Genomic DNA, 25,459 nt, shown 5'->3' with positions numbered 1-25,459 from the left:
ATATTTATTTGTTTGCTTGGAGTTTTAATATTTATTTATTTGCCTGGGGTTTTTGCCTTTCCCTTGTCCTTACTGCCTCTTCTGCTACCTCAAAGGTACTGGTAAATTCTGTTGTCAAAATCTAGACCAAATTCAGAAACCCTGTTGTATTGTCCAGTTGACAGTGAAACATATCTACTTGATGTTTGAGTTCAAAGAGTAAATGTATGTAATAATAAAGGCTTTATTTTCTTATATTATAGACACATATATCACTACTAATACTGTTAAAGTGTTGGATTAGTGGTTTAGATCTTAAATTTGAATAAAATCTATGACTACTGCAGAAGCTGCACCTTTCCCCTTTGAATGTTGCAAGTTGGCCCAGGTGGTCACAATACCACTCAGGTTTAGTGTGTCCACCCCTCTGTATATAGAGACAGAGGGACACATTTGATTAGCGCTGTGACCACGTGGGTCAGCTTGTAATGCTCAATGTGGGGAGCTGAGCCCAGCCCCATAGGATAGGACCCATTGCTGCGGAGTGAGTGTGGGTTGGCTCGGCTCACTGTCCAAGGCCCCCGTTCTCCCCCCGCAACTTCCGTGACATATCCTTGTTTTCCTGCACCTCTGCCATGATATTTATTAACATTTATAATTAAAAAAAACTTATAACCTTACCTCTTGTTGTTATAATACAAAAGTCACAGTAGAGATCCTAGTATGCTAATTTCACTGCCCACTGTTAACTAAAACCAAGTCCGAATAAAATGTGATTTGACTAATGATTTTTCACTTTGGAGGCTATGTAACCAATGCATGCATTTCACACGGGTAGTGAAGCTTAAGTGAGTCTCTTACCTGCCAAACCCCCACCCCCAAATCTTTCTGAAAGAATTGGTATGTTTTACCTCCACTGTATGAATCTGGGACTATAAGTGTATATAATATAATAATTTTTAAGTATTTTATATCACAGGTTGGTGCAATGGTTGAAACCAAGATGCCTGATGGATCCTTTCAAGAAGCTGTTATCAACAAATTGACAGATGCCAGCTGGTATACTGTAGGTGAGTAACTATGTAACTTATGGTTTTTAATGTTGGCACTATATATATTTTTTCGGTTCGTTTAAACTGGTTTTGTATTCAAGGCACAGGACAGGACTTAAGATCTGGCTCTGTTATACTTTTGGTGTGACCTTTGGCAAGTCACTTAACTCTCTCTCTGTTTCATCTCCATTTTACAACTAAGAAAATAATCATTGCATACTTTATAGAGGTGTTCAAGAGACACAGTGGGTGAGGTAATATCTTTTATGGGACCTACTTCTGTTGGTGAGAGAAGTTTTCAAACTTGCACAGAGCTCTTCACAGGTGTTGTAAAGATAAATTAATTGTCTGGTGCTCAAATAGTATAATTATGAGCACCATAGAAAAGCCTATGGATTTTGATACCTTGCTTGTATGATCAAGTTTCAGTTGGTCAAATAGATGCATATTGATTCAGTTTCACTTCTTGGAAGCCCATATTGCTTAATTGCTATTTTGAAAGGACATACTTAAATCCCAATGCTGTCTGAAAATTTTGTTACCTACTGTTGTTATAAATTACTACAAAGATTAGTGGAAAAAACATTCTGTATATTTCTAGTGCCTTGCGTGATGACAGGTTTCAGAGTGGTAGCCATGTTAGTCTATATCAGCAAAAATAACGAGGAGTCCTTGTGGCACCTTAGAGACTAACAGATTTATTTGGGCATAAGCTTTCGTGCGCTAAAACCCACTTCATCAGATGAAGTAGGTTTTAGGCCACAAAAGCTTATGCCCAAATAGGGTTTTAACTCACAAAAGCTTATGCCCAAATAAATTTGTTAGTCTCTAAGGTGCCACAAGGACTCCTCATTGGTTTTTGTATATTTCTGGTTTGTTTACATGTGATTTTAAGACTTTATATAGAGAGAATTTCAGTTGTTCCCCTGCATACTCAGTCATTTCCCTCTGTTTATGTGGTGGGTTGTGGGTGTTTTACACATTGCAACTACAGAGAAGAAAACATTTTTAAGAGAATAGAGAAGAGTGTAGTACCTTGAAACCATAATTTTACTCCTTTGTTTGAAACGATTAGATTTCATTTTGATAGTGTTTCCTTTAAAGGAACTAAATCTTAAAAGAACAAGTAGAAGAAGATTTTTGCTTTCATTTTAGGGACAGATAACTGAGATGGCCCTTGGAAATAAGTCCAGTAAAATCATCACTAGTCACATACAATGAAAATTCAATGAAATTGATGTCAAGCCATAAGTAGGTTCATTGTAGAGATAACTTTATTTATTTTGGATTATTAATAAAAATGCATAGTCTGGTGTCTAGGTGTCTGACATAGCATTAAAAGTATGACATAAAAAACTATGTTTCTCTGAAATCAGAAAATAACTAACTAGAGATGCCAATCAAATAATATAATATTCACTCAAATCAAACACCCTTGCAAATACCAGCCCTTATCATGTTCCTCCCTTCCACAAAAAAACTGGGGATAGCGAGGGTTGTATTTCCAGAGTTTGTGAGGGTGGGTGAAGCTCTTTACTTAATGGAAATTATACATGTTTCTCCTATGCGTTGCTTTAGAAATTAATTCTTGAATGTTTAAATTCACTGGTCCTATTTCCCTGTCTGTTACCTTTTGAAATTATTGAAATGCTTTTAAGAGAATACTGAAGAATTTTAAAGTAGAGTTCTACAGACTAGCATTCAGGTGTCTATTATCTTAATTATTAATGTACTCATTTTCTTAGGAGACGAAGAAGCAATGGTTTAGCAGCCCGATTTGGTTTTCATTGAAATATACAGGAGTTTTCATGTTGACTTTAGTGGGAGCGGGATAGGGCCTTAGATGTCCATGATTTAGTACTTTATGGTAATATCGTTGTGAGCCTATGGATCTGAGCCAGTTAGCTAGTTTTAAGTTGACCATCTACACTGCTGTTTATTTTCTGCTTCAGGAATGTAGTATAAACTGGTATAATTCCAGATGCATGTGTGTGTGTTGTGGGGGAAGGAGTGATAATTTAGGCGTTTAGTTGTAGGAATTAGAGGAGTACTCATCAGTTTAGTTCAATACTCTGATGCAATATAGCAGGCAAAGGACATTATTGACTTTAACTTGGATTTTTGTTGGCTTAGAGATTTCCTTTCCAATATTGAAGGAAGAAGGAAATACTCTGTTGCACTAAAAGTGTTACACGTACTAAGTTGGTATTTCTGTTCTAAACTCTTATTTTCAGATTTTTAATAAAAACTGCATTTTGGGTTGTAACTATTTTGTTTCATCTTTGCCCCAGAAGAATCTAAGTTGGAAAACTTGACCCTTCTGCCTCCTACCTTCTACCTTCTAAGTCCACTTTTGCAAGTAAACTATAATATATAACTGGCAGGGTATGCATTTGTCAGTTTGCAAACCAGAGGTAAAATTGACCAAAGTGCATACGTTGTGAAGTATAGATTTCTAATAAAGGAATGAGTTTACATTTAAACATAGGGGAACTTCGTAGCTCAGGGAAATAGCAATGATATACAACCTTTCATCTCTAGGTTACCAGTTCCAATTTACTGTGGGTTAGTAGTGATCTAAAGATGATGTCTGTAGAGTAACTTCTGTGCACTGAGTTAGACTCAGTTTCCTAGTGAATGGTATTAAGCTATAACATTTAGCACCCTTGTTGGCTGTTTAAACAGAGAGACCAAGAACTGCATGGACTTGGGGACTGAACAACTCTTTTACTTGTGGAGTCCCTACCAGATCCAGGTCAAGTTTCAGTGGTAGGGCAATGTGGGAAGCTTGTGTTGAAATTGTCTATGCTTTTCCAGTTCTGATTTATTTTCCTCTTACATGGCATCATTTTTCCAGTGATCTGAAAACACTTACAAAGGTAGGTAAGTATTAACGCCTTTTAAAAGAACAGGACAGCTAATAAGACACACGGATTAAGGCAAAAATTGTCAAAAGTATCCACTAACTTGGTGTGTCATTTTTCAGGTGTATGTTTTGAGACACCCAGTGCCTGTCTTTAAGGGTTGTTAGTTGTTCTCAGCACACTTGAAAATCTGAACCCATGTTCAGATGGACACACGCACAAAATTAATGGACAGTTGAAATAATTTAGGCCTAAATTACTTTCCCAGTGTCCTAAAGTGAGCCAATCCATTCTGAAAGTGCTCACTGTGTTCCAGCCTTAATCTCTATACTAGGCTACTTTGTTGCCACCATCTCTGATTAGGGCCTCAATATTGATATAGCAACGATGAAGATAAAGCACTTTGTTTTTAGAAATAATTTTCTTAGCTATTAGAATGGTACTGCTCTGCTCTAAATTGATTAACAGGCTGTTTAAAAATGATCAAATGGAGTTTTATTTTCATTGCTTCTTCCATGAAGACACCTCTGCATCAAAAATCATGATCTAGTAATGGTGGCACAGCAGAGATACAGTGATGCTGGAATTTTAAACTGGGGCTTGGAAATGCTTTTGGAATTGGACTGCTTAACCAAAAGTATAGATACAGAAAGAAACAGAAGAGATCTGGAGTAAGAGTTTAAGAGGCTCTAGAAAACACCTCTTTTGCACGCACCAGTCTTTTATCACTCCTCAGTCTCATCATAATGAAGTGGCAGCAGTTCCAGTACCTTGGAAAACAAGCAGCTAATCTTAATTTTTAAAAAGTTCATTTTAAATAATTACAAATTTGGTGGGGTGTTGCCCTGTTTTTGAAGAGAATTTATATTCTCAGTATCTGCTGTGTATTATCACTAGGAGATAATGATATAGATTTAAACAGTCTTCGGCATATCAGATCTGTTTTCATCCAAGTCATTTTAGAACCAAGGCTTATTTTTATGGTGTGTTTCATCCATAGTGTTCTCCAATATTAAATATTGAAATAGGCCCCTGAAACAATAATAATAAAAAATAAGCTATGGTTCTGTAGGTGTTTTGCAACAGCTGCGAAAGGCAACATTAAGATAATTATGATGAATTTTGGACCTAGCCCTGAACATTAAAAAATTATTTCAAAAAAACTTTCTGTAAGAGGAAACTTGTTTCTGTAAATTTGAAATAGTAACAATAGTAACAAGTTAAAAGCAGTGTCTTAGGATGAAAGACAATTTATTTCTTGTTCAGAGACCTCAGTGAAACGCTTTACACTCACTCTGTCTTGTGGTATTCGCTTATCTTCAGGGTTTGCTCTTATGCATGCTCAGTTCATATCTGTCCTGCTCTCTTTCAAGGAATATTCACTGAGCTGTGTGTGTATATGCACAATACATATATGTATATATTTTTAGGCTAGAAGTCAGTGCTATTCTGTTAAAAATCCAGAATAAGTTGTTCATGAAGCTCCTAATGATGATTTCTTCTCCTTCCTCTCTTTTTCCTAGTGCCCAGATACGTTACCTGAGTTCCAGCAGGTTAGGAAGTGGGAAAAAAAAGTACATGTTCCTTATTCTGGATGCCTTGTGCTACTTTTGTATACTTTTGTAAAGTACTGAAGTGGCTTGTGTCACCAGATAAAGCCCTTTTAGTGTGAAGCAATAACTGCAGCCATTAGACAAGCAACTAAACTATTGCTGTTATACTTTTTTGTAATAGGGAGTAGGATGACAGTGTATTTTTTGTGACCCATTTATTCTCTGTCAGTGTATACACCTTTCTGATGACAGAATCCTCAAGAAAATTTAGCATCGCCTATAGGCCTAGATTTTGGGGTTAAAAGGGCAGTTTAAGTTGAACGTTAGGAAAAACTTCCAACTGTCAGGGTTGTTAAGCACTGGAACAAATTGCCTAGGGAGGTTGCGGAATCTCCATCACTGGAGATTTTTAAAAGCAAGTTTGACAAACATCTGTCGGGGATGGTTAAGATAATACTTAGTCCTTCCTTGAGTGCAGGGGACTGGACTAGATGACCTCTCAAGGTCCCTTCCAGTCCTACAATTCTATGATTTCTTTTAAAAAGTTGTTTGAAAGTATAACTTATCCTTATCTGCAATTTTAAAACAAAAAAGACAACAATACACATTTAACTTTTTCCTAGCTATTCTAATATGGGAGGATTGTGGGTTTGGTTTGTTTTTTGCAGGGAAAGTAACTTTATTTTTCTGCCTCCCATTTTCAATGAGAAAGATTTACATTTATAGCAACTTTCAGCAGGATTTGCCCTCCACAGTTAGGCCCTTTTATGCAGTCCAGAGTAGAAGGAAACATAAATCGTTGGGTTGTGGCAACTGTGGGCTTCAGGCTTTATCTGAAGCACTTCATGTAAGGGCAGTCATGTCTTTCTCCTTTTATAGTTTGTCTTAATCTGTTAGGAAACCATTTAATTAAAATGATTATATTCTTCTCTCTTCTTTCCAAATATGCATAATGCATCCAAATCAAGCACATGCAGACTTCTATCTTGGCTATGATCGCGTGTAGTATAGATGTACAGACACTGTTTCCTTAACCTGTGTATTATATAATTTTAACAGTAGCTTTAATAAAAAAAAATTTAAATCCCACTTAGGGTACATTACCGAAAACATGATAGTAATTATCTAGTTCACATCTCCTCCATATTACACGGACACAGTCAACTTGAAATATAGTCATTCTCAAAAAGAGTTCCAAATAGTCTCAGGTACTGAACAGGCCCTGCTAATTCTCTGATTTACATTCACATTTACCTACCTTTAAAATATTTTTTTCTTTTAATGCTATGTGAAAGACCCATACTAAGAGGGGAGACTGACTTGTCCCCCACTACTACCTGAACCAAGTTTGTAAACAGTTAATGGCATGGTTAGTTCCACCCACAGCAAGATTAAAACTACTAATATAGCATAGTCAGCTAAGTGTTTCCATGCCAAATGCCATGGTTGGCTGTCTGCCTTCAAACGTGGTTTGACCAATCATCCTTCCTCACAGCATCATGTATAGTGACAGGTTTCAGAGTAGCAGCCGTGTTAGTCTGTATTCGCAAAAAGAAAAGGAGTACTTGTGGCACCTTAGAGACTAACAAATTTATTTGAGCATAAGCTTTCGTGAACTACAGCTCACTTCATCGGATGCAATATGTATAGTGAGACATCCCAGATGCATTATGCCACGTGCTGCTATGTGTATATGTCATCCAGGAATTGTAAGCCTTACTAAGGTACCATGGGAAAACTGCCTAGATTTGCCCAGCTTGCACTTATACAAATGGTTAGGCAGTATGTAGCTGGACAAACATAGATGAGATGTCAGGAAAGCTTTATGGACACAAAGTGAACAGTTACTTGTGACTGGTTAAGTTCATAGTGCCTCTAACTGGCTCTAAACTCATGGTTTTGGTGTGTTTTTGTTTGGGTATTGTGACTGAGTATAAAGGGGAAATGGTGAAACACGTGGTTATGCAAAGTGCTTTTGAATATGCAAAGTAAACAAAGTGGGGGGAAAATATTTTTTTTCCATTAATCTTTTTTAAGTTAGTTATTTTACTATTGTTTCGAGTATCATCCAAGTAAAAGCAATTTCAGATTGAAGTTATCATTTTGTTTAAGTTGACGGTGTCCTTACAAACAGCCTTGAAGAAGTTCAGTTTTTTAACTTTTACAGTTCCTCTGATCTCTAGAATAATCTGTTTCCCCTTTTTTTGTATGGTACTATCTGTAGACTAATGCAGTGCAGACCTTCATCTTGCTATTGATAAGAACTTGCTTGTAGAACTCGCTTGGCTTGATACTGAATGAAGCGCAGTTTTGCATTCAACAAGTATACTTTTGAATCGTATAGCTCTTGAACAACCAATATTGCCTCTGGAGGTGAAGAAATAAGAATACACTTTTTTGTAACAAAAAATTGATTTGAAATCTTAAAATCATAGAATCGTAGAATATCAGGGTTGGAAGGGACCTCAGGAGGTCATCTAGTCCAACCCCCTGCTCAAAGCAGGACCAGTCCCCAACTAAATCATCCCACCCAGGGCTTTGCCACTGTTAGGTACTAAAGCATTTACTAAGGTCACAAATTGTGACATTGTCAATCAGTTACTGAAAACAAATGCATATTGCATGTTGGGAAAACAAAAAAGTACCATGTTATTTCCCTATTAATATCATTACCTATTTTTGCTGCATCTTTTAAAGTTATTTTGCCATGCCCATTACTATGGTGTCAAAGTGTCACTGAGCCAGCAGAATTGTTGCAGGCTGTCCTGTTGCTTGATATTCAGGGAGTCCGTAATTTGTGGGTCCTTAATGCTGTACTCTGAAAAGGCTATTTTTAAACATTTAAGATCTATATTAAAAGGTCATGTTTAGGAAGACTTTAATTTGAAGAATGCTGCATATGAAGTAGACTAAAAAGAGGAGAGATTAAAATCACAAGGTCTGTTTAGTTTAGAAAAAACAGTGAGGGAGATATGGTAGAAGTGGGTCCATTATGGTAGAAGAGCAGTCCATTATGCGATGAAGTGGGTTTTAGCCCATGAAAGCTTATGCCCAAATAAATGTATTAGTCTTTAAGGTGCCACAAGTACTCCTCGGTTTTTTTGCTGATACAGACTAACACGGCTACCACTCTGAAACGTGGTAGAAGTGAGTGTTCTTTGGTTTGTTTTTAAGGTATTGAGAAGGTCAGATGTGTGCTTCTGTTTACCCTTTACTATAATACATAATTGAGAGGGCACTTGCAATCAAAAGGCAGTGAATTTAGAATTTATAATAAAGATTCGTATGCAATATAATTAACCCATGGAACTTGTTACTGCAGGATATTATTCTAGCCCATAATTTAGTAAAACTCAGTGGAAGATTGGATAATGTATACAAGTAAGAATAACTTCTGCAATACATGGGCTATTCTTTCTCCTATTTCATTGTGACCTGATCTTCAGCTGGAGTAGGGAAAAATGTATCCTCGTTGTTTAGTATTGCACACTTTGGTGCATTAATGGAAACTTTGTGCTCTCCTCTGAATTATTCATCTATGGTCTCAATTATATGGGCCATTGGTCTGATCCACAAAAAATTCCTTCTGTGGAGTGCCTGTCCTTGTTGGCTAGCATCCTTTGTTTATTCTTAAGTTTGTGGAATGATCTGTAAATTATGATATTTACAGAAACTCCTATGTGAGCAAAGGAAATCCCTCATTTTGCTCTCAAAGTAATTTAAGTGTGACCCTTTTAAAAAAAAATTGCCCCTTTCTTCGCTCCCCCTTCCCCCAATTTTTTTTTCCTTCAAAGATCAAACAGTCACCTCTCCAGTAGTATTTTAAAGGATTTTGCTTTGGGTTTTGTAAGTAACAATAATGCTGTGTGGGACGCTATTTCCCTCTAGTCTACAACTATTATGTTAGGTGTTTTAAATGTAGTCTTGTAATAACTGTCTAAAAACATCCTTTGTATTGTGCATCAGACGTGTGTGGGAATAGCCACAGGTTGGAATAGAGACAAACCTCATCAATCTTTGTGTAGTTTGTTTATATATGTCTGTAGTCAAATTACTTTAACATTATCCATTCTTTTAGTCTGAAAAACCTTCAGTCCTAGGTATGCAGAAACAAAATAAAAATGGAGCTTGTAACTTGGGGCTTTAATTAAATTGAAGAGCTCATGCACTCTTAAGCCTGCCATGTATTTCCTCTGCTCCCAGGCAGGAGAATCCCACATGGCTGTTGAACAGACACATTCTCTTCCCCCCCCCTTAACTCTTAAGCCAAGTGCTTGGCTTGCTAGAGTTCAGAAGGGAGTGTGTAAAATTCATATTTTTCCACTTTTCGTTCCTGAAGTGCAGAGCTAGCTGCTCCAGTTGGCCCATGTGTGGAAGGAAGATGAGGAAAGGAGCGCTGTATAAATAATTGTATTCCTTCACAGATAGTGGCTTTCCTTCCCACCCTTTTCTTCATGGTGGAGATGGGGGTGTCTTGACTCTTAGCTGCAGTGTTTCAGCTGTAGTTGTTACTGAATGTCCTAGTGCTTGCTCAGTCTGTCTCCCCTGGCAGCTTGCACAGTGAGACTCCCTTTCTTTTGTTAGAGACAAACAGCTGTGCTAGAAGGAGCCACTTTTGTAGCTGGCACCAGGGAATGCAGAGGTGACAAATACCAGGCCTTGCAGGGGGAGGACTGCCTGCAGTAAGGCATTAGACAGGAGCGTCTTCCCTTTGTTCAGGTGTGTGGTGAAAGGGGAAGTATGTCTGGGAGGGTTATCGGGGCTGTAGAAAAGGTCTGTAAGAGGTGCAGGGGTACATTCAGATCTCGCTCAACATGTTAATTATCCTCATTTCTTCCACTTGTAAGAGTATGGGAGGAGATTTGCCCCTCTGCCCATGAAAAAGAAATTTGAAGTTCTGAGATAAAGATAAGTTAGTTTTGATAACACTTCACTGTCCTATTAGCAGGGAATAGGGATGGATTATTTGAGTTCCTGAGCCATGTGTTAATCCTAGCTGAGGAAAGACCTCTTTAGCACATTATTTCCTATTTTTGTCACAAGTAGCCTAAGAGGTTTTATTTTTAATTTTTTTATGAATTTTTTTATGAAATATGCTATACTGTATTGGTTATATTTTGCTCAGTATTTAACTTTTGGGATTTTTTTTTTTGATGGATGTTAAGATGTTGGTCTTCACAGTAAAATGAAAGCTGAGTAGTTAATTGGAGGATTACTATGACATGTTTGGGAAGGAAATAGGATTTCTTTTGTACAGCTGGAAAACCTTAAACAATTGAGCATCCTGTACTATCCCCTAAAAATATAACATGAAAGCTTTCTGTCATCTGGCTTTAGCCTGGAGTTTCCTTTTTTCTTCATCAAACTTGTCTGAGAGAGATTTTTCTTTCTAAAAATCTAGCTTCCAAAATACCAGATAAACTAGACGTGCTTTCTCCATTGCAGTCCACTGTCATGTCCTGCTTGATGCTCTTATGCTGAACATCACTCTGTTGCCCCAGAAATGATTACTTCTACAAATTCAGTGTTTTCACTTCTGTGTAGAATCTGGTGGGAGGAGAAAAGGTGGTGAGGGACCATGGCCTTGTTTACACAAAGAAAGTAACATTGATTACTGGCAGAAAAAAAAAGTAAGAAATAACGAAAAAACTGATAAGAAATAATGTGAAAGTCAAAGAGCAAAATGTGCACAGTGGCTTTTCAGGGAAGCTAGGTAATAGAGTTTAAACTTTTAAAATAGATTACATTAATAAAAATGTGTGCAAACGTATATCATACGACTATTTTGTAGTTACTATCTAGTGATTTTATGTTTTGAGATAGATTATTGGAAGGCAGTTAGGGAGCAGGATTGCTTATTGTTTTAAAACTAATAGTAGTTTATGTGAACACGTATAACAACCTGAATCAATTGGCTAACCTCTATCAAAGTAGCTCAATTGGGAGACTACAGACATGCAAATTATAAAGCTTAATAGGCCTGTTGGGATATTGCTTACGTAGTCTGCTCTTTATTTCTAGTTATTCTTGCAGTTTCTAGTCTTAAATTAGGCTATTAGAACATGGTGGTTTCCTTTCTTTTTGGTTGGCAGACTAGAATTACAGAGGAATTATTTAAATTACAAATTTTGCTTTATATCTTGCTGTAAATGTATTGAATTTTTAGCTACACAAATATATTGTATTCACGTTAGCCTGCTAGATTTTTCTTGTAAAAGGGATGCCAGTGCTATCACACTAATAAAACAAACATGTCCAGACTGTATGGTATATATTGGCTATGGGATAGAGGATCTCTTCCGAATAGTGCAAATATCAACTATATATCCTGCAATTGAATCCAGGCCATGGACCCCTTCGTTCAGTGTGGTGTCCCTTGGAAGTCACTGGGTCTCTGCACATGCACAAAGGTTTGCTCAGATGTTTTGATTTTAGGATCGGGATTTCTGAATGTAAAATGGAAAATTGATAAAAATGTATATATTCTACTTCAAATTTAGTCCGTGATTTATGCATTTTAATTAAAGAATACAGTGACTCTAAGAGATATTAAGATATTCATCTTAAAAACTACTTTCGAGGTAAAATTCCCTCTTTTGGAAGAAGTTGTGAATGTTTTTGTAATAGACAGTCCTGTTAACCATCCCTGTAACCAGGAGTAGCACAAGCTATTCTTTATATATCTGCCAGCATACCTGAGTCTGTGTATGTAACAGCCTCGCTATTATTTTCTAGGCCTCTCCTGGCCATGCGTTACAAATTTAGATGACTTGCTTCTGATTATATGTGATTTTGTGAGGTGAACAAAATGTCCAGTAGGGACTAGAACAGAGATGGCCAGACTACCACATGTTGGCTTCCAATTCTCCTCTTATCTGTAGCACAGTATTTTATGTTGTAGCAGAAGCTTCCATGTGTATTGTCTGCCCACTAGCAACATTTCCCCACAGAGTATACAAGTGGACATTTGCCTACTTCCGATTTCCCATGGCAACAGAAACAGAGTTGGGAGACTGGCCCAGCTTAAATCAGAAATAATTGGGTGTTTCAATTTAGCTGGGGATGTTGGTTAGAAGTGATAACTGGCAGGCAGCCAGTATCCATGGTCTTCAGTAGTACAGTGTATTGATAAGAGAGATGACAAACCCAGAGACTGTTGCAGCTGGCAGCCTGATTTTTGCAGTGACTTTGAATCCATGTACTGGAATGTTTGCCTGCTCTTGGGCCAGCTCTTGACTATCGGACTTCTTTCCACTTGTGAACCAAAGAACTTAATTTAAGTCTTCAGAGGCATATTCTACAGGATTATTTAATTTATGATTTTGAAGAGTAAACTGGCCATTTAGTTACATTTGCAAATCTTGTGCCACTATCTTTGTCTCTGGCTTCATTCTAGTTTTTGATGATGGAGATGAGAGGACGTTGAGACGAACTTCATTGTGCTTGAAGGGGGAAAGGCACTTTGCAGAAAGTGAGGTAAGACGATGTTAACTTTTCTTCAAGCTGGAAAGTAAAAGTCTTTACTTTGTGGAAGAATTGCAAGCTAATTTATATTCCCATCTTCTAGACACTTGACCAACTGCCACTAACAAATCCAGAGCACTTTGGAACTCCAGTAATTGGGAAGAAATCCAACAGAGGAAGAAGATCTTCTCTTCCTGTGTGAGTTTTTATAATTCTATATATGCTACTTTAGCAAAGGACAATAAGGTAACAAAGTCTGATGACCCTAGAATTTCAATGGGACTATTCATGTGTGCATAGCAGACAGAATTTGGTCTTAAATAACTAAAAAGAGTGATGTAGGAGGGATGAAACTGTCATTATTTTTTCATGTATTATATTTACAGCATGTATTTGAAAAGCGGTCATCCTGTCAGGCACTAGCTTTAAAATGTAATCACTTTCAAATTTATGAAAAAAACTTTGGTATATGAGTAAATCTAGGATAGTGCTTAGGCATTTTAACTGGTAAAACTGTACATACAGAAGCTTTGGGGCAGGAATGCTCTTTGTTCTGTGTTTGTACAGGACCTTGCACAGTGGAGGTCTGTTCCATGATTGGGGCTCCAGGAAGTACTGCAATACAAATAATTATAATTGTGAGCACAGGGGAACTTCAGCAAATCAAACTCCTCTTACTTAATTTATACTCTTTTACTATTTCAGTTTTTTCAAGTTCAACCTTTTGCTTTTAAAAGTTAGTTTTAGTGGCCCTTAACCAGTATTTTACTGCTGTTATCACGAGTTATATTTCCTCAAAATTATTATCTTCAAGTTAAGGCTGTTTTAAAATATTGTATGCTTAATCCCCTAGCACTGAAGATGAAAAAGAGGAAGAAAGTAGTGAAGAGGAAGAGGAAGATAAGAGACGTCTTAATGATGAGTTGCTTGGCAAAGTTGTCAGTGTAATTTTTTGTTCGGAGAAGACTGACTGGTATCCGGCTTTGGTAAGTAACAAATGATTGGCATATCCACAGTATAATGCCTTCAGAATACTATATTTTGATTGGGCGGGGGGGAAAGATGTTCTGAATCTGTGTCAGAGCACTACTCTTGTCACTTCACAATACCACTCCTTCCTTCCTCTATACATAAACAGCACTACTTGCAGACATTACAGCTCCTGGAGCAAGACTTGTGGATAGCTATCAAACTCAAGATTCCCTAGGCAGCAGGCTCATGCAGAATACATGTTCTGGGGTGGCCATTTTTTGTTTTTACAATTTAGGTGAGCAATAGAAAAATAAATATTCTGAGAAGTATTGAAACTTGAATCAGCTTTATGACTCTGACTTCAGTAAAAAGCTATACTTACAAAAAATATATAGTTTTTTTTTTAATATTGATCTTACAACAAAATCAGATTTATTAAAACTACTACCTGTTGGTAATGTAAAACTACATTTCTAATCCTTTTTCTTTGTTTAAAATTTATAAACTACCAGATAAAATGCACGTGTGTGCTCTGTATATTATAGTATATTTTTTTTAAAAAAGTTGACAAATTAAACTTTGTTTAGTGACATGAACAGTAGGGAAGGGTATTAGTGTTTTCATTTGTAAATTGACTTGGAATAGTTCTGGTTACAAATAACATACACGAGCAATCTAAAATAATCCTGGTGTTCTGTTGCTCTTCTACCTTTAATGTAAGGATAGAGATGTTTTACAGAACTTAAAAAAAAAAAAAAAATTGCTGATGTCCATCAAAGGAAGCTTTAGCAATACATTTTTGTAGTTCCTGTAGTTAAGTGTATGCATATTGTCTCCTTACATCAAGGACACCACCCATTATTATAAATACTTTCATTAGAGTGTTGAATTTGGACATTTTACCCACTGACTCAAATGTTACCTTGTTAGATTTACTGTAGGTAAATGAATGTACATTGTATCTGGCCACTTGGTGCTGCTTTTCAGGAACTAACTGGAAAGAGACTACCCATCACATTGGGTTAACTGAATTTTAACACTGATTTTTTTTTTTGGATGTAAGTAGGAAGAAAGATTAATTGTATACACAATAGTGTTTTTCTGCTGCAAGTATGTTTCAGTATATTGTACCCTAATAAATAGTAGATATTGATGACTTCTGAGGTGCACATCAAGGTTTATTAAAAACATGTTGGTATGTATCTCTTTCAGGACAGTAGATCTCGGTTCACTGAAATATGAAATATAGTATTGTTCCATATCTTCTGACTGTTGGTCAGCGCTCCATTTTGGTCATTCATTAAGCAAAAATTGTTCTAATATTCTAACTGGGAAATTGAATATTGTTCTAATATTCTGACTGGGAAATTGCTAGAGGTCCAGAAACTGTTGTTATCCTCTTAGCTAACCAAGAAATAGGAATCTCTGAATTCAGTCTGGTGTGAAATCCTGGCCCCATTGAAGTGAATGACAAAACTCTTATTGACTTCAGTGGAGCCAGGATTTTGCCTGAGAGTGTTAACGTTGCTCTAGACCTTAAGAAGCAGTTATAGCTGGAAAACAGACTGGAAAAAAATAACCTTATTTGTGTCACTAAAGTAACACAACTCTGAATGCACAAAGAACATGATGGTAATGATTTTACAAACTACCATTTAATCCTTCAGCTTTAATACCACTGTGGAGGAGCTCTGGTTGACATTATCAACAGTATTATTTACTTAAGTTCCAGATGTAGAAACTTTTTAATATTGGGGATCATACATAAACCATAAAAAAAGGAAGAAGAAAAGGAGTACTTGTGGCACCTTAGAGACTAACAAATTTATTAGAGCATAAGCTTTCGTGAGCTACAGCTCACTTCATCGGATGCCGATGAATGCATCCGATGAAGTGAGCTGTAGCTCACGAAAGCTTTTGCTCTAATAATTTGTTAGTCTCTAAGGTGCCACAAATACTCCTTTTCTTTTTGCGAATACAGACTAACACGGCTGCTACTCTGAAACCTAAAAAAAGGAAGCTTACCTTTTGGATCCCAGCCTTAATATGAAAGACTAGAAATTGTAATCTGAGCAAGTTTTAATCTAAAAAAACTATTGTAGGGGTAAACATGGAATTCTACAATGCCGTCTTTATAGAATAGCTTTTCAGAGTATAACTGCACTTTTATTATTGACATCTAGGGGGTAAATGATCAAAACTTCCTGGGTTGTCACATGAATGTTTACAATGTTGGATATGGTGCTCGTTTGGCAGCTTCTTCATTTTAGTCAAGTATTTATGAAGAAGTTCTTCATTGCCAGACTTTACAATGTTAATAGGAGTATACAAAAACCTAATTGCTGTTGCCTTTTCTGAAATTGGAAATAACAATAAAAAGTAGAAAGCATTTATACAGTCTTACTTTTTTTAGCAAGAAGAATAGCAACTCTTGAGAGCAATGTGTTTTATTTGAAACTTCAGGTAATATCTCCCAGCTGTAACGATGACATCACAGTGAAAAAGGACCAGTGTTTAGTTCGATCTTTTGCAGATTCCAAATTGTGAGTAATAGAATACTCTTAATAATAGTGTTGTATTGAAAAATGTGTGAAGTTGTGACAAAAATTTCTTTATGTGGACATTATTAAATTGTACATTAAGATCTTTCTATACAAAACTTAAGTACAGGATTCTAGTTAGTTAAAATTTATAACCAATGACTCATTATTTTCTTGCAACTTAAAATGAAAAAAGGCAAGTGATTTACAACTCAAGAAAAAACACAATAAAATTTTCTAACTATTTCATGCTTAAGATGCTCAATTGAGTTAACATATTTGGTGGAGGACAGTGGGGGGCTTACCAATGAATCTTAGATGATTAAAGTTAAATAATTTTTTTAAATAAAATTTATTTTTGTTAGTCAAGCATTTTACTTCTGTTTTTCTCACTTTTTAGTTTACAGAAACTTTCCAATTAATTTCTCCTTTTGGGTTTTTCATACATTAGCATAGTCCTTCATTTGGGTTGCAACATTGAGTTAGAATTTGCTGGGTTTTTTTGGTAGGCTTTTTTAAACTTTCCACTGAAATAGAAAAATCATTTTTAGAGGTCTTAAGTTTTTGTAAAAGCTTTTTATGTAACTTGGGTCCTGATGTTCCCCACTTAAGGTCTGTCAGTCTGGTACATTTTTGTGCATGTTTGTTGAAACAATGTTTTTAAACTGCTCTTTCAGTAGCAATTTGTAGCCTTTAACTAACAAACTCAGTATTTATTAACAGAAGGTGAATGGAAAGTATCTATTGGGTTACAAACTGCTACTGAAGGGGCACCTGGGCATCTAGGATATCGAGTGAGAGAAAGAGGGTCTGATTACTCCAGGGAATCTTAAAAATAAGATAACTTTATTAAAAAAATATATTCAAAACAATTATAACATTTTAACCATTTCCTACTATTTTTTCATATATCATTTAGTAACTACTTCTCATAGTGCATAAACCTCAACATTGTGTTTGTACAAAACATGCCTGTTTTTAAAAAATAAATGAGCTATGGTTATAGCAGCAATAATTCTCAATAGAGTGTGAATTAGTAGGCTACTGATGCAATGTTCCTTTTGGCCTTATTATGTGGCCAAGGCATGCATCAATAGCCTACTTGAAGTATATTTTGTTGTGAATTATCACTATAAATAACATTGAATATGTCTTATTACAGTGTCTACTGGACAGTTTTTCTATTTATTTTTTCTTAAAAAGGACCGTCTCTCCCCGTTTCCCCCCTAATTTTCTTTAGCTTGAGAAAGTGGTGGCCACCAATTCCTTTAACTCTATTGGGGTTTTGCTACAGTTACTGTGAATGAACTGAAAGAAGAAAAATCCTATTCTAATAACTCACTTGAAATGCTACAATTGTAGGTTGGCCTATATTCCTATATAGCAAACCAAATTTAACTCAATATTTGGACTACATCTTGTTCCAAATGTAAAAGATTCCATATGTGTTAGCATGAGAGCACTTTTGAAACTTAAAAAAAAAAGAATTGGATGATAACACAAATATTTGTATTTGCTTTACATACCTTGTTTTGTGTTAGCAAAAATACAGTTTAAAAACAGGGCACACATTTACTTGTCAATATATAGATTGTTTCCTTTTGATAGTAGTTGTTTTTGTAAACCGTAATATTGATATAGGATATATTACTTTATACATGCAGTAGCTACTTTATAAAGAGTGACTTCCCTCTTTTCTCACCCCATTCCTTTTCTGCTGGTTACATATTATAAAATCAAGGATTAATTTTCATTGATCTAGCTGGAGGGACTATTTTTATATTGGATTTTCTATAAACTGGTCTTGAAATTGCTTTGAGTGATCAGATCTCTGTAGCATGCCCTAAAATTTGTATTTAAAAAATAAATGTGCAGCTTTTCCTTAAAATATTATTATGAAATGTAGTAAAAGGTTATATTGTAACCTGACATCCAGTTCTTGTTCTTCCTTGCATTAATTCCCTCAAATGAGGTCTGCTCTACAAGTCCTGTCCCTCCAAAGTGCTCAGTTCAGTGCCATATCCTCTATCACACCACATGCTAACATGTCTTCGTTTGTCATCCCACCAATTCTTAACATGACATCTAACTAACATGGAGAAAAGCAAGGAAATGTAGAGATAAAACTTTGTTTCTACTGTATATTGGTGCTACAGATGTTAACTCTTTGTGTGATTGAGAGTAATGGCAAACTATCTGGCCAAAGTTTTAATTTCCTTGATAGTATGTTGTGGGTTTTAAAAGAAAAAATTAAGAATATTTTTATCTTTAAAAATATAACAGCTCTGTAACTATAACAGATTAAATAATTTTTAATTAAAAAGGCACTTTTGATGACTTTGGGAATGAAGATTGGGAGTTTCTGTATTATTGCTAGTGTATATTGTTTTAGTGCATATGTCCACAGATGCTTTATGTATAATTTGAAAGGACCTTATTGCTGAAAGTGAATGAAGGGTCTTGAATTTTGAGAAACCACTTTTTTCATAAATGGAGTACTACTTGACTTATTCCTATTTTATTATATTTTATTAAATACTTTCCTCTCTTTCAGTTATTCAATAGCAAGAAAGGACATCAAAGAACTAGATGTAAACCTATCAAAATCTGATCCGTCTGCTAAAAAAGGTATATTAGAATAAGTCTTCTCTGGTTTCAAAAACAAACCAGTTGTTTAATGCAATATTGAATCTTCTGCTGGGATGTGACCAGAGTTAACTGCTATCAGTTTACTATTGGAGGGTTACAGTGAACACTAATAATACTGCTATATACTATATGCTACGACTTAGCATTTTAACAGTGCTTTGCTAAGAAGCACTGGCAGCTATTGCTTCATACTTAAGGTGATAACCATGCTTCCATTATAAGTCTGATTTATTTGGGGAGGGGAGTTCCCTCTCTAAAATCCACCCAAGTTATTTTGACCTCCAAATTGGTAGGATATGCGTGGACCTAAGGTAGAATTATTCTACCGAGTTTGAAGTGCCTTTATACACAGGATTCCTGAATTATGGCACTCTAAAAACAGAGTTGTTCACTAGAATTCAAAGTCTCCTTTGTTATTGTTGTTTTCCTTATGGAGGCTTCTTAATGGAAAGAGAATTTCCTTAATGGAAAGAGGGATGAAAAAGTAGGTAAGGTTAGGGAAGGACTTGTATGTCACAGGAGGGCTTGCCAAGCAAGGGCTTGTCCACAAAGAGTCTTCTGCAAACCACAGGAGGTTCATCAGTTACAGAAGCCAAGGATTTCAGAGTAGCAGCCGTGTTAGTCTGTATTCGCAAAAAGAAAAGGAGTACTTGTGGCACCTTAGAGACAAACAAATTTATTTGAGCATAAGCTTTCGTGAGCTACAGCTCACTTCATCGGAAGCCAAGGAGATATTAGTGCTCCCCAAACCTTCTACAACAACACTGAGCAGGTCCTTGGTGTGCCCACCCCTATCTATTTTAGGTACTTGTATGGCCCCCATTACTATCCAAGTGCCTCACAGTCTTTAATGTATTTATCCTTACAAACACCTGTGTGAGCAAGGACAGTTATCCCCATTTTACAGTCGGGGAACTGAGGCACAGAGAGACTAAGTGACATGCCCAGGATTACACAGGAAGTCTGTGGTGGAGCTGGAAACAACTTGAGTCTCTAGAATCCCAGAATAGCACCGCTAATCATTGGACCATGCTTCCTCTGCTTCTTCCACACTCCCCAACCAAAAATCAGCCTCTTCCCCTCCCTGCCAAATTCCTAGGCATCATGGGCTCACAAGCTTGAGTCCAAAAAGACTTACTGGGCCACTGATGCAGGTACCTAAGTTAAGCCCTATTCCACCATCCCAAAGATCTGCAGGAGGTTGGCTGTATTAAGTGAACATTAGTGAGTGTGAGGAAGGTATACTTCTCAGGGAGTTGGGCGGATATGGGGGAATCTCCACTCTGCTCCCCAGCCCCATATTGGGAATAGTTTTTTTTTTTTTAAAGGAATATCCATACAAAACCACTAAAATTATAGTGTGGGTATCTATCAGTGGGTTTAGATGTGTATTGCCTTAACATTAGAGTCTGAAACAAAAAATCCAAACACTAGAAACCAAATATGTTCATAGGAAAGATTGCTTTGCTTGAGAAATTCAATCATATTGCCTTAACTCAACCCCCTGGGGATGCTCTGAGGGGAATAAAGAATCTTCTACTATATTATCACCTATAACAATTTATTTTAAAACCCTACAGTCATACATGACCGAGACTGAAGAATTACAGGCAAATGGGCATACTGAAGGCAGTCATTCATTCCTTACCATTAAATGTCTTATCCTACAAAGTGCTGAGGTCACTCAAGGCCTCTCATATGAGGCACACATGCTTTGATCATGAAATTAGAGCACTAATACTGTATTAAAAGAGCAAATGATAATGTGGTGAGAAATCATCATGGCATAAGAGACATGTATGAATGTATGAAGCAAATATTTCAACCAGTGTTTTGTGATGCTTGTTTCTGATAAAGTTGGATGTAAGGTGAAGATGATAACTCTGCCCTAGAGGTGCCTGCCTAAGATAACATTGTACTTGTCAAATAGCACCTTAGTTAACTCTGAATTCCATGGATTTCCAGTGTTTGGGTTTTTAATCTAACACTCTTGAAAGCTAAAATCTGCTCATACCGTGAAGATGTGCTTGCAACCTTAGGATGAAGTTAAGTTTTTGTGTGGGGGATAAATGATAGTATTTAAATTTTTAATTAACTTTTCACCATCTATTGACAATTCACCTCTGAATTTTCCTCCCCCCCTTCATTATAATTTGAAAAATGAGGAATATTTTGTAATTTACATCATTTTGAGTCTTAGTACCTTGAACATTAGACATTTTCCTCTGTAGGGTTACAGGAAGCAAGCACTTTCTTAAACACAAAAGCTGTTCCTGATAACTGGAAAATGGATATGAGTGAAATCCTGGAGTCCTCCAGCAGTGATGAGGAAGATGGAGCTGCTGCAGAAAGTGATGAAGAGGAAGACAAAGTGGAAGAAAAGGAGGAAGAAGTAGTGGTAAGTCTCTCTTTTTATATTAGAAACAATTATGCAGTTAGAAATGGCAGAAACAGAATTTAAATGTCCAAGGACATTTTAGTTACCAGAGTTGTGATCTCAAACTTGGCTTACTCACTTTTGAGTTTTCAGAGCTGTTTATCCTCCCTTCACAACTCTCTTTAATGGTATCTGTGTGCAACTGCAGATAGTCTGCCATTATCCAATGCACAAATTTGAGACAAATCTCAGAAATAAATCAGAACACATTGTTGGAGAGGGTCTGGGTAAAAAATATGCAGATAGCAAAAGGAAATAAAATTAAAATTTGATACATGTCTGAATAATAACCTAGTGCTGATTTAAAATATAACATGCTTCTAAAATCCAAGATCCTCTTGAATGAAGAATATTCCAGTCAGAGAAGGTACTAAAATGCCAAAATAAAAATATCGACATAGTAGAGGAAAGTGGTAGGTAGATGGATTGTGCCCTGTTATAATTTATTTGTTAGCTATCTAAGAACCTCAGAATCTTATGCTAATTATCTTTGTAGATAATATTTCAGTGAAGCTTTCTTTAAATATTAATTGTTTTTAAGTTATGGAATGGTAATGTTAGTGTCTGTTTAATATATGCCTTAAATTCAATTCACTATACAAGTGTCTGTGTCACAGAAGTATTGATAAAATGATCCAGTTACTCAGCTTCCATAACGTAAAGCATCATCTGTCCTTATGTCATCAAAAATGAATTTATGGAATTTCCTTTAATTTTTATCTGGTTTTAAATCTTACAGAATTAGATTTACTTGCAAACAAAATATTTCCTTGTAAGTTTGTGTACCATACATGGAACTAGGAGATTCATTATATAGAAAAGGAAAGTAAACTTTCTGTTTTTAAAGAGGGTCAAATATCGTTTCCCTTTCACTTCCCCCGTAGTATGTGGTTTTGTCCCACTGAAAACAGAATGGCTGTTCATACTTGGAGGCAGGCTGCCTACAGTGTTGCCATAGTAATATTATGTTGGTTTCAAGTGAGCATGCTCAGGAAAGAGAGGAAGATTTAGCAGAGGCTTGGCAGCCTGCCAGTGAGGCTTGCCAGATGCTTTGAAATGGACTGTCTCTTTCTTTTCCTTTCATGTAATGTCTGATTTTTATATGGAAGAGAATGTAAGTAATGCTATATAACTGCGGATGTCGTGCAGTGAGAGAGAAAGAAAGCAAATATTTGGAAGTCAGGATGAAATATGTCCAGGCACTGGGCAGATTAGGTAGAAGGGAATTATAACCATTTTTCAGTTGAGAGAAAATGCAGCTCATAGGTAAGGAGTTTGTGTTTTAATCTGAAACATTAACATTTTTCGTTATTAAGAATGTGGATTTGACTTGGAGTTCAAGGTTTCTGATTTGTGAACAATGTAATATAGCATGTAGCCAAGGGTAAATGTTTCCTTGTTTAAAACAATAAATAAAAACCTATTTTTAGATATCAATGTTGTGCCTTAGTAATAGTGTTCTGAAAAATGGAGTAGTTTTCCATATGAAAATATTGATATGGTTAGATAAATGTGAGGATGAATGTGCATAGAATATGAAATCCCACTGTTTTTTTTCCTCTGTATGTAGTGATAAGAATTGAATAGGCCACATTTTGCAGGGTGTGAACTGTTGCAGTCTGCGTTGCTCTATATTAACGTTTGTTAAAATTGCATACTCCCAGTCAGTTTTGGGTTTTTTTGTTTTTAAAGAAAAAAAGATGGCTTTATCGGCTTCTAGTATAATTTTTTGTGTCATTTTACAATGGATGTTGTCTAAAAGTGCAGTATGCTTCAAACAAAGAAGGGGGAGGGGTAGCTTTGTTTAAAAACAAAACAGCATTCCTATAAAACAAATGGGGTTTTCATTTCTGATTCTAAGAAAATAATCTGTTGATCAAGGAAAGGGAGGTAAAGAATTCCAGAGATGTAGATATGTCAGTAGGAAAAGCTGTAGTATCCATTGTTTCCAGGTGACAAGTAGGGATGTAAAAATGAAGGGATCATAAAGATATCTAGTGGAGCATAGATATTTTTATATTTTTTTTAGATTGTCTGAGCAGAGCTGTCATTCTCGACCATGAAGTCAAAATCTTGATTATTCTGTTATAATAGTCTAATCTTAAATATTTAATTGTGGACAAAGCTCAATATTTCTGCTAAAGAGAGAATTTAGGAATTGTGATTTTTTTTTTTTCCTTTAAGGGTTTTCTTCAAAACGTCACTAATCTGGGATGCAGACCTAAGGCAGCCAATGAATAAAAGACTGTTGCCTTGGCTATGTATGATTTATAAATATTGAATCACTCAAATTTTAATCAAGGTCAAAATAACCTCATTCCTTCTTCTGTTAGAATATCCTTCAATGCATCTTCTGTTTTGGGACTCTGAGTCACTCTGTTCTCTTTTTTTAAAATTTACCATGGTGGTGCAGTAATGGCCTAGCTGCCAACAGACATGGAAGGCCTTTCTCAGATAAATGACATGGAGTCCCCTTAACTCTGCAAATATATATTTAGTACATACCCAGTATATTGTCAGTCAAATCCAAAGGATAGTCTTATTATGAAGTCAGAACAGTTGCTTGTGATTATGGAACCTAATGTAGTTGCTTGTGATTATAGAACCTAGTATGTTCTCAAGGCTGGATTAGGATCCATAACTTTGCTTTGACACACTGTAGGTTTTGTTTGGTTTGGTTTGGTTTTTTTGTGATTTGATTTGTTAGTGGTGCAGTACAAAGGAGTAATTTAGGATAAGCACCAAGGTATTGTGGTGGTGTTGCATAGTCTTCTCAGGATCAGAGAGTATGGGATCAACATGGTGGTACCCAGATGGTTATCCCTCCTGTTGGAGGTAACTTATGAGTGTGGAATTCTTTAAATTTGGCAGTGCAGGAGGAAAATCTGCAGATAGCTTTGGCATTGACATCTGTATTAAATTTTAGAAGAACATTAACATGTATCATGTTGCAGAATGAGTTTCTCAAAAGATTAACTTTATGAGATTTTTTTGCAGTAATTTCAAAATACTGCATAGCAGCCCTAAGTTATTGTATTGCTTTCAACTTATAATTGGATGCTTATTTAAGTAATGAAACTGACTTTTTGTTACTATTATTTTTTCTTTTCTTTTTGGTTGAATAAGGTAACTTTTCCCATTTGGAAGTGAGTGGTTGGTTTGAATATAGCCACTGGTCTGTTGGCTATAAACTTTCGTATTCAATTTGTAAATTTAAAAATCTGAAGTACGAGTGTGCTAGATACATATTAGGATGTAGCAGCCATTCTGAGGATAAATTGGAACTGAAGGTTCCAAAATTTGAAACTCTTCTATATCATTGACTGCACTGAAAACATTCTAGAAGCGAAAGGTCTGTCTCTAATATGCATGTCTTATTAAAAATCAAAAATATGTACAACCATATTATATTCTTGTACTTCTACTCTTCTGTCAAGGAAGATGGCAATTGCTAGTTGTTTACCAGTAAATAAAAATGTCCAATGATTAACTTTTTCCTTGCCCTGTGTTTAAAGGGGAGAGTGCCTGCAGCTTGCAGTTTGATCTTTTGAGTCTCTTTGGACATTCTTCCTGTGGACAAATCAAGCCCTGTTCATGCATTTAGTTAAAATATATATATAATTCCTTTTGTTGAGTCAGAAGCAACAAAAGGAATTCCTATACGTCGAATGTATGCATTTGATTTTATGTGTGGGATTTCAGAGAGTTACAGTAAGACATCATATTAAATGATGATTGGATCAAAGGGCAAGCGCTTTGGACGGTGGGGCATTGTAGGAAGGGAGGAATGGTGTTTAAGGCCTTCACTGTTCAGGTTTGGATAGTGTACCATGGCTAAATTTAACTGCTATTGCCCCTGAGGAGGTAGTGTTTTGTTTTATTATCCCTTTGGATTTTTCATCTCTTCTTATCCTTTTACATTTTTAGAAGCATGAAGAGTTAAGAACAT

General features: G+C 36.0%; 1 protein-coding gene across 7 annotated transcripts in view; it reads left to right on the top strand.

The window, feature by feature from the left end:
* Positions 1-25,459, top strand: part of ARID4A (AT-rich interaction domain 4A) — a 68,814-nt gene that overhangs the window by 7,186 nt on the left and 36,169 nt on the right. For all 7 annotated transcript variants that reach the window (XM_038405988.2, XM_043516586.1, XM_038405996.2 and 4 more), the window contains exons 5-11: positions 959-1,049; positions 12,845-12,924; positions 13,016-13,110; positions 13,766-13,898; positions 16,348-16,427; positions 18,979-19,052; positions 21,305-21,471. In XM_038405988.2, coding sequence (XP_038261916.1) covers positions 959-1,049; positions 12,845-12,924; positions 13,016-13,110; positions 13,766-13,898; positions 16,348-16,427; positions 18,979-19,052; positions 21,305-21,471 — 720 coding nt within the window. The remainder of the gene's footprint in view (positions 1-958; positions 1,050-12,844; positions 12,925-13,015; positions 13,111-13,765; positions 13,899-16,347; positions 16,428-18,978; positions 19,053-21,304; positions 21,472-25,459) is intronic.

This window comes from Dermochelys coriacea, chromosome 6, assembly GCF_009764565.3.
Source record: "Dermochelys coriacea isolate rDerCor1 chromosome 6, rDerCor1.pri.v4, whole genome shotgun sequence".
NCBI classification, from domain to species: domain Eukaryota; kingdom Metazoa; phylum Chordata; order Testudines; family Dermochelyidae; genus Dermochelys; species Dermochelys coriacea.
This window is presented reverse-complemented; position numbering and strand designations above follow the sequence as displayed.